Here is a 9,461-nt window from a genome sequence, read left to right as displayed (position 1 = left end):
AAATATGTTTGCAAGGATCTTAGCTGCGGGCCTGGTTACCACTGAGCGTTCAACAAAGACCAGGACAAAAATATACCCAACAAAAGTATAACTCACTCAAGCCCGCGTAGTTGTGATGTCCACGTTCTTTCTGGCTCCCTAACCTCCCTAAGAGAGCCAGAGGCCTGGCCACTCCTCCCAAAGGCCAGGAAAGCACCCGATGATTGGCAGGTGAACTCTTACCTACATCTGATTCACCCTCTTCCCGGTACCCTGGACTCCCACTGACTTTTCCACCAGGTGCTGCCTAGCCCAGATGTTGACTCGGATGACATCTGGAACATCACAGCCCACCCAGATCCCAGGGAGATATCAGCCCACACTCCCTGCCAGGTTACTAAGGGACACGCCAAAGCACCTGGCTGAGGCCTACGTGGCTAGGGTGGCTGCCCTCCCGGGTAGGAAGGAAGCCGCCAGTTTCGATCTGCACTGATAAGGAGTGTCGCAGACCTGGTCAGTCTGTGGGGAAGTCCCAGCCCACCTGCTTTTCAACGCACAAAGCCCAGTCAGGAAGGCCACTGACTTTATTGATTTAAAAAACTTTACAAGGACAGTGACTGTTTTGCCAAAAAAGAGCCAAATAGCATAAAACAGACCAGAGGTAGGGGTGGGAGTGGGGGTCAGGGAAGGGCCTGGAATCCACTCGGGAGAAGCTGGTAATTGTTGACATGAAACTGGCAGGGGAAGGAGAAGGGAAATGCATGCAAGGGCGAGAATTTCAAAAAGTTGAAATGGTGAGGGGAGAGAACTCCCAAAAGACCTTGGAGTACATCAGAGGTGGAGTACGACAACAGCAATCTCTTCCTTTGTAGAGGACAGGGGAGGAGTCCCCACGCGGCTGCAAACTCTGGAGACTCCATGCTGGGGCCAGGGGCTGGGGGCTCCCCGGAGAGCCTCACAAGAAGGCGTCGCACCACTCCCGAAGGCACCCGAAGCAGTCCCGGGACTGCTTGGCATTGGCACCGCATGTGTCCTTCAGCCATTCCCGGAAGAGATCTTCATCTTTCTTTAGCACCAGGAACTGGCCAAGGACCACGTAGGCCTGCACAACGGGCAAAGTAAAGGGCATGCTGCTCAGTGCTCGAAGGCCACTACTGTGGCTTCAAAGCACGTGAGGCTGGCGGGTACGACAGGCTCTGGCTATCCCTTCAGATCACACACCACTGTCCACCCCCAACAGTTACTCTCGCTTTCCTCACCCCTAACTGCCAGGAAACATGGTAGTCTGCCCTACCCACACTCACCCCCCCCCCCAGATGCATGCAGTCACCCCGCACCTTGTCAAAGCCCCTTTCCTCCAGCTTCTTGCCCAAGACTTCACCAATCCCGGCCAGGCTCCCCACTGGCTTTTCCCCCATGGGCTCTGCCACGAAGTCTCGGTGTTTTTGGGAGGTTGTCATCTTGATCAGCTTAATCTAGGAATCCCAAGAAAAGGGAGTTAGGGCTGAAAACCGGGAACTCCCAAGGGCCCAGGGGCCCTGTTCTAGTAAGAGAACGCGAAACCAGCCATTACGGCGGCTAACCCGATCCCCCTCCTTTCACGGAGGAGAGAACCGGGGTCCAAGAAGAGTGTTTTCCCCGCCAGGCAAAAGAACCTTTCCCTGCGGGATCTGGGTTTTAGCGCTGCCCAGGAGGAAAAACTCTCCTGCCCTCACAGGTGGCGCACTCGGGGCAGCGGGAAGATTCCCAGAGTCGGTAGCCGGGGCCCTCCCTGAGCTGTCACTCCCTGTGTGTGACCTTGGCTGGGCTAAGAAGGCACTGACCCCGCCAGGAGCGGCTCCCCTGGGCCGAAAAGCAAACGAAGGGTCGCTCTGCCCCCACTCGCCCGCGCACGCCGCTCACGGAGCGACCGCGCTGGCCGGAGCGCGCGCACCTGCTCCTCCCGCGCGGCGGGGTCCACGCACGCGCTCCCGCCCCGCCCTCCGGCCCCGCCCCACGCGCGCCGCCCCGCCCCCTCCACGCGCCGCCGCGCCCCGCCCCGCCCTCTCCCCGCCCGGCGGCCGAGCCCTCTCCGAGGGCGCATCCTCTAGGCCGCTCCAGCGCTCGGGCTCCTCTCCACCCCTCCTCCCCGCGCCTCCTCCCGTCTCCAGCTCCGGCCCTGCTCCGCAGCTAGCGCTCACCGGCAGCTCCCGCTCCCGTAACGGCTCCTCCCGCCACCCGGCTGCTCCGAGCGATACCTCAACCCACTAGAACTTTCTTCCACTTCCGCTTCCGGGTCGCCTCAAGAGCCGCCTGTGCAAAAAAAATTCCGAATTGGGCGCTTCTAGCCGCCTCGAGCCATAGAGATGAGGCGCTCTCGACCTCAGTGGCGCCTTTAGTAGGCTTGGCTTTCGGGTTGCCTCTCGGGAAGCCCGGCTGCTTTCTGTGGTCTCGCTTCTCGGGCAGTATGTCCGGTCTCAGGAAGCTGGGGCGTCGGAGAAAACTCCGTTCCCCGCTGCACGCATCGGGAACTTAAAAACTTAGCCTCGGCTGACCTGGCGGTGGGAAGAGTTAAAGAGACGGACGAGGCGGGGGAGGGTAGCCAGGAGGCTTCCGCGGTAGCACCGGAAGTACGGTGCTCGGAAGGATCCGACCCAGGAGGGCTCGCGTAGTCCTCGTCGTCACTGGGCTTGGAGGAGTCGGCTAGAAGCCAGAGGCGCGGGGGACCTGAGTATATGTCCACGCCATCGTCGTGACCGCCGGCAGGCCCCTTTTCTGTGCCTTCGTTGGCTTAGCTGCGAAGTGAGTCGTGGGCGAGCTGCTCTCAGCCTCCTGGAGAACGAGGTCGTTCGGGCAGCGCCCGTGGGAGACGAAGGCCAGAGAGTAAGTGTGGGTCTCGCTCTCAGCGTCTTTCCTCCAGGAGAGGGAGGGAGGAGGGCAGGGGACAGCAGCTAGAGGTGTCACTTTGCAGTTTCCTTTGGAAACCTTCAGCCTTGGTGGAACGAGTCCTGTCTTCTCAGTACCCAAGTCAGAAATCAGATGCCGCAGACCAAGCCGGCTTACCCGACCTTTTATGAACTTGTTCCTGGCTCGGACCATCGGTCTCTGACTATAGTGTGTTGAAAAATTGAGCATCTGTGTTGTGTGGCTGTGCTAGGGATGTACGGATGTGTTGAGGAACATAGTTAGGTCCTCTCACACTCCTTCCCCGGGCGGTTGCTGGAATGACTTATTTCTGTAGGACATGTATTTAGTTTGTGTGATTGTGCCAGCACATGTGGTAACAGGAGGGTTTTTTTTTATATTTATTTAAAAATGTTTGCTTAAAATGTGTATTTCCGGGGGCGCCTGCGTGGCTCAGTCGGTGGAGGGTACAACTTTGGCTCAGGTCATGATCTTGCGGTCCCTGAGTTCGAGCCCTGCGGCGGGGCTCTGTGCTGACAGCTGGGAGCCTGGAGCCTGCTTCAGATTTTGTGTCTTCTCTCCCTGCCTCTCTCTTGCTCGTGCTCTGTCTCTCTCGGTTTTAAAAGTAAATAAACATACATACATACATAATTAATTAACTAATTAATTAAATGTTTATTTAGAGAGAGAGAATGAATCCCAAGCAGACTCCTAAATAAATAAATGGAATGTTTATTTAGAGAGAGAGAGAGATTGAATCCCAAGCAGACTCCCGGCTTGATCTCACAGCTACGAGATGAGGACCTTAGACGATGTCAGGAGTTGGACACTTAATCTACTGAGCCACACAAGCACCCCAATCAGTTGTTTTTATGTGCCATATGCTGTGCTAAGTGCTTTGCTTGCCTTCTTTTATTCTACTAACGGTGATCAGAGTTAGCTATTATTTTTCTCTGAAACTAGGGAAGTTGAACAGCTGGGACATAGCCAAGATAGAATTTGAATGCTAGTAATTAGATTTTAAAGGTCATGTTCTTTTTTTTTTTTTTTTTTAACGTTTATTTATTTATTTTTGAGACAGAGAGAGACAGAGCATGAACGGGGGAGGGGCAGAGAGAGAGGGAGGCACAGAATCGGAAGCAGGCTCCAGGCTCTGAGCCATCAGCCCAGAGCCCGACGCGGGGCTCGAACTCACGGTCCGTGAGATCGTGACCTGAGCCGAAGTCGGACGCTCAACCGACTGAGCCACCCAGGCGCCCCTTAAAGGTCATGTTCTTAACCAGGACATAGTCACTCGTCAGTAAAAGGTCTTTCTCCGTCTTCAGAACAGTCCTGGGTTCTGAACTTGCCATCGAAGAAACTCAGGAGGAGGAGTTGACAGTCTCCCCATCCCTCACCCCCTGGGACGGGCCCCAGCATGTCTCAGGCCACCAAGAGGAAGCATGTGGTGAAGGAGGTGCTGGGGGAGCATATGGTGCCCTCTGACCAGCAGCAGATCGTGAGGGTGAGTGGCATTGGGCATAAGCGGCTCTGCCTCCCCATCCTTCTACTCCCCTTGGACCCCTGGCATGGCGGTAAGGTGCAGCACAGCTCACTGAGTATTTGAGCTGGCTGATGAGGCTGACTGGTTCTTGGTCTCTCTTGGACCAGGTACTCAGGACCCCAGGGAACAATCTGCATGAGGTGGAGACAGCCCAGGGGCAGCGCTTCCTGGTGAGCATGCCCTCCAAATACCGGAAGAACATCTGGATCAAGAGAGGTGAGAGAGGTAGCCCTATAGGAGACAACTGTTTCCTGGGGGCTTGGTTTCCCCCGCTGCAAGCAGGATTTATTGTGTCTTTTCTCCTGTCTTACCTGCAGGCGACTTTCTCATTGTTGACCCGATTGAAGAGGGAGAAAAAGTGAAGGCTGAGATCTCCTTTGTACTCTGCAAAGACCATGTGCGCTCTCTGCAGAAGGAAGGGCTCTGGTAGGGTGGTCCCCTTGGTCACTGCCTGTCTCATTTTGGGGGATATTGACTTCCTAGCTGTGGAGGTGGGGGAGGGAAGATGGCATCCCAGGCAGGGACAGCTGGAAACAGCTTTTTTGCTGATAGATTTTTCTGTCTTTTCTGACCCTGGTTCTTCTCTTGGTACAGGCCTGAGGCCTTCTCAGAAGTGGCTGAGAAGCACAACAACAGTAGGAACAGGTGAGGAACAAGCCTTAGGACAGAAAATAGGGGCTAAGGCCTTGGAGACTTGAGGGGAAAATAGAGACCTTCTTTCTATCTGTGTAGAGTCCCTGGTGAGAGCTCCAGAATATGTGGTTGTGAGTGTGGCTTTAAAGTCAGATGCCTGGGGTTAAAATCATGGCAATACCACTTGTAAATGAATGGTTTAAGTAGGTTACTTCATCTCTTAGGCTTGGATTTCCCCGCCTGTAAGATGGGAGCTTTGTGAGGATTAAAGGAGTTAATGCTTGTAAAATTAGTTAGTATAGCACTTGGTATGTAGTGTGAGTCCATTGAGTGTTGGTGATTGGACTCATTAAAACCAGTGGTTCTTGCAGACTTTTGATGTGAGGTGGGAAGTAGTCTTTAGACAATTTTTCTTGGCCTTATGCCCTCCTTTTTATGGGGCTCCTTGATTGCCAGTCTAGTTTTTCCAGAAGGCATTGGGTTAACCCTGTCCCTTTCCCCCATGCAGACAGACTCCGCCAGAACTCCCAGTGGAGCCACAGTCATCAGGAGAAGAGTCCAGCTCTGAAGATGATTCTGACCTCTTTGTTAACACCAATCGCAGACAGTATCATGAGAGCGAGGAGGAGAGCGAAGAGGAAGAGACAGCCTGAGTCCCTCGACCCGCTTCTCTTGCCCAGAGACTAGGATTGGCTCCTCTGAGCTCAGACATTCCTGGGGTGCTCTGCAGATCTTCCCCCTCTGGATGGGGGACAAGGCAGGGCCCCTCTCTGAACTGACCTTCTGCTCAAGGAGAATTAAACCCCTGGTGGGTGACGACTTGTGCTGGTGTCTGAGTGGCTCTCTGGAGGGAGGAGGGATTCGTGAAGTTACAGACTGCTCCTTGGTGCAGGTCCTAAACGGGCAGGAAATGGAAATGGCTGGAACCTTTCCTAGATTCTCACTGGGCACTCAGTAAGTGCCAGGCCCTGTGCTGTGCCTTCATGCATGTATTTACTAACTGGGAGCAATCCTTCTCTGTTGCCTGCTGGCAAGTAATACTGAGTCAGGCATTCAGGAGCACGGCGGAAGGATCTAGTGCCTCCGCCTCTAAGAGACACTCAGGACAAATTTCATAGTGCCTCGTAAGCTGTTTTCCTGGCGTGCCAGTCACCACGACTGCAGTAATGCCCACCTCCGTGCCGTGGTGTACATCCTCTGCCTGGTGGCGGCCTTGTGGCTACACAGACCATTACTCCTCAGCCCTCTTGCAAACCATCCCACTTGTCCTTTGAAGCTCATACTTCTGGCCATACACTCCCTCTTCATTATTGGCCTTGACCTAATCACTGTTCAGACGTTGAAGAGTTTACCCCCTGGCTTAGAGTCTTCTATTCCTGCTTCTGTCGTCATTTTCTACCTCCTGGGAGTGGGTCTCTTCGACACTGTGTGTGGCCCCCTACTTCTTTGTCTTCCACTTCAGGCCTGCTGCCTGTGTCTTCAGTCCCTCCCTGGATCCCTGCCATTGGTAGGAATTGCCCTTCTTGAATTCATACATCTGTGCAGTCACCACGTCCTGGCTTTCTTGCTTGCTTGCTCAACTACCTCCTCTTTATCTTTATCTGCAGGCCTCCCCCCCCCCCCCCCCACCCCGCTCCTTTCCCTTCTTACTGTTACTCTCCTATCTCCACTTTCCTATACCCTCCCGCTCCCTTGTTTCCCTCCACTGTGTTCATCTAGTAAAACCTAACCCCGGCCAACCCGTTTACCTCTCTGCTTATGCTCAAGTAACTGCTAGAGAAAACAGCCAACCTAGCTCACTAGTTTTACCTTAAATTCATAATTAACAAAACCTCAAGTGGACACTCAGCACTGCCTAGCAGATCTTCTCTGGGATGTTGTATTTCAAAACTTTTACGTTGTCTGCCAATTCCTCCTTCTCCTCTTAGGTGTTGACCACATACTTCATTAAATCATAGCCTTTGGAGGGAACTCTCACCTCTCCGTTACCAAGCGTACAAATGTGCTCATGGATTGTCTTGTCTCTAATGTCCCCATGTAATCCAGTGGGACTAAAACCTTTTCTGTTGTGCTTTGGAGCTTGTCTGTCCTCCTGCTTAGGGACTGTATGGAAGTTTTGGTTTTTGTCATCCTTTCTACTGGATGTGTTAGCATCGAACACGCTGTAGACTCTCCCATCCAAAACAGCCTGAAACACCGGTCGCTGTTCCCACATCCTCTCCAGCTACTGCTTCATTTATCTGCTTCTTGTTCACTTTCCTTTATAGTATCTTAGTATAGCTTTAAACGTATACATGTGTATGTGTTTGTATGTCTGTGTGTACAAAAAATAAACTTCAGGTGAGTTAAGGATATGTATGTGTGTGTATATTGAACTTGGCTGAAATTTATTTTTTATGGGAAGTGACTTTTGCTAAAGGGATAGTCATCTGTATACCATCTACTGAAGGGGTCGTTCTTCACAGATTTAAGGTATCTTAAAATAAACGAAATTCCTGCGTATTTATGGGTCTCCTTTTGGAATTTCTAATCTGTTGATGTATGTGCACCTACCACGTTTTATGGCAGGATTAATAATCTCATAGCTCCCTCATCTCTGCCTTACTATTCCTTGAAAATTTCATATTTTCTCTTACATAAGAACTCTAAAAGGAACTTGTTAATTTCCACTTAAAAATCCTGTTGAGATTTTCATTGGCAGGGTTTTAAATCTAGCTTGAGGGGTGCCTGGGTGGCTCAGTCAGTTAAGTGTCTGACTTCAGGTCATGATCTCACGGTTCATGAGTTCGAGCCCCACATTGGGCTGTGTGCTGATAGCTCAGAGCCTAGAGCCTGCTTCAGATTCTGGGTCTCCTGCTCTCTGTGCTCCTCCTCTGCTCATTCTCTCTCTCTCTCAAACATTAGTAAGTGAATAAATCTCCTAGCTCAATTTGGAGAAAAGCGCTATCTTAACTCGTGAACCATGAGGTCATGACACTTAACGGGCTGTGCCACCCAGACGCCCCTGAATTCTTCAGTTCTCGTGGTTTTTCAGTTAATTCTCTTGGCTTTCTGGGTAGTCCAGTCATGTCCCACTGGTGGTAGTTTTATCCTTGACACTCTTTTTTCTTTAGGGATTACAGGGATCAGGACCTCCAGTGTAACGTTGGGTGGCATCCTTGTTTTTCTCCCAATGGGAATGGTTCTCATGTGTCATCACACAGTTCTTGCTCTAAGTTTCTGCTAGATAAACTCCATTAGGCTGAAAATGTTTCCTTCTGTTCCCAGCTTGCTGAAGGTTTTTACCCTGTATTTAACAATGATGGATTTTGCTATCTCCTGAGTTAACCAAAAGTCTTCATTTTATTACTGTGCTGCTGTCCATGAACAGACTTCCTCAAGCTGTCCTTGGGTTTGCTTGTAAGCCCTGTTTAGTTTTAGAGGATTTGTTCATTTCTTTAGGATTTTTATATTTACTTCTGGGCCAATTTCACTTTTTGTTTTAATGATGTCGCTGTTCCATTTTGATAACAGCATTATGCTAGCCTTGTAGAATGGATTTGGAGATGTTTAATCTTTATCTTTTTCTTTGTTCTGCAATAATTTGTAGAACAGGAGTAATTTGTTGCCTCAAAGTTTGGTAGGCTTTATTTATAAAAATATCTCTGTCTGGTTCCTTTTTAAGGGGTAGATCTTTGCTTTTTAGTCCTGTGCCATTTTATTCAGGTTTTCTATCCTTGAGTCCATTTTGGCAGTTTATATTTTTTGAGTCGTATTTCATGTGTATTTAAGCTGTTTGGGGCATCATTTTGGACCTTCTTACTTACAAGCGACAAAATCTAACTCCAGCTAGCAGAAGCAAACCAGGGCTCGTTGACAGAGGTCTAAGAATACAGCTCTAGGCAGAGCTGATCCAGGTCCGGCATGATTTCGTTAGGACTCTCATTTGTTCCTTGGATTACCTCTGCTTCTGTAGGTGGACGAATCTCTTTCTCCCTACCATTGTTTTCTGCAGGAAGCTCCGGTTTACACTCAGTCCTTACAGGCAAAGAGTTCCTCCCTTAGCATCTGTGTATTTCACAGAAGATCAGTGGGTATTCTTGGGTCGCTGGCCCTCTCCTGAGCAAGCGCTGTGGCCAGGGCTGAATAGGGAGGATGGGGGTTTGGTGGGAGGCGAGATGAGCCAAACCTGATTCGCATGTACCACGTGCTCCATAGACTAGAGAGGTTCTTTTACCAGAATAAGGAGACAGGGTGAGAGCAGTTAAAACCAACAAACATTTGTCCTGTATTCTGTGCATTTTATTTTCTTTGACTAGCTTTGCAAGATGTCTGCCTACTTTATTGGCCCTTTCCTTCTGTTTCTTTGGGTTTATTTGCTCAAAGCTACCTTATTGAGTTGTGTGCTTCATTTCAGTCGTGTTTTCTAGCATACTCGTGGCTA

At 50.7% G+C, this 9,461-nt stretch overlaps 2 protein-coding genes across 2 annotated transcripts; one reads left to right on the top strand and one right to left on the bottom strand.

The window, feature by feature from the left end:
* Positions 1-545: 545 nt before the first annotated feature.
* Positions 546-2,265, bottom strand: BANF1 (BAF nuclear assembly factor 1). Its single transcript, XM_042958910.1, has 3 exons — positions 2,160-2,265; positions 1,317-1,454; positions 546-1,081 (listed from the first exon to the last, which is right to left on the bottom strand). The coding sequence occupies exons 2-3, from the start codon at positions 1,437-1,439 to the stop codon at positions 935-937; spliced, it is 270 nt and encodes an 89-aa protein (XP_042814844.1). The 5' UTR covers positions 1,440-1,454; positions 2,160-2,265; the 3' UTR covers positions 546-934.
* Positions 2,266-2,579: 314 nt separating this feature from the next.
* Positions 2,580-7,392, top strand: EIF1AD (eukaryotic translation initiation factor 1A domain containing). The gene is made up of 6 exons (XM_007091861.3): positions 2,580-2,841; positions 4,188-4,366; positions 4,513-4,621; positions 4,723-4,831; positions 5,000-5,050; positions 5,547-7,392. The coding sequence occupies exons 2-6, from the start codon at positions 4,280-4,282 to the stop codon at positions 5,689-5,691; spliced, it is 501 nt and encodes a 166-aa protein (XP_007091923.1). The 5' UTR covers positions 2,580-2,841; positions 4,188-4,279; the 3' UTR covers positions 5,692-7,392.
* The last annotated feature ends 2,069 nt before the right edge of the window (positions 7,393-9,461 follow it).

Source organism: Panthera tigris, chromosome D1 (genome assembly GCF_018350195.1).
Source record: "Panthera tigris isolate Pti1 chromosome D1, P.tigris_Pti1_mat1.1, whole genome shotgun sequence".
In the NCBI taxonomy this organism is placed as follows: Eukaryota; Metazoa; Chordata; class Mammalia; order Carnivora; family Felidae; genus Panthera; species Panthera tigris.
Note: the sequence above shows the minus strand (reverse complement) of the source record. Positions and strands in the feature narration are given on the sequence as shown.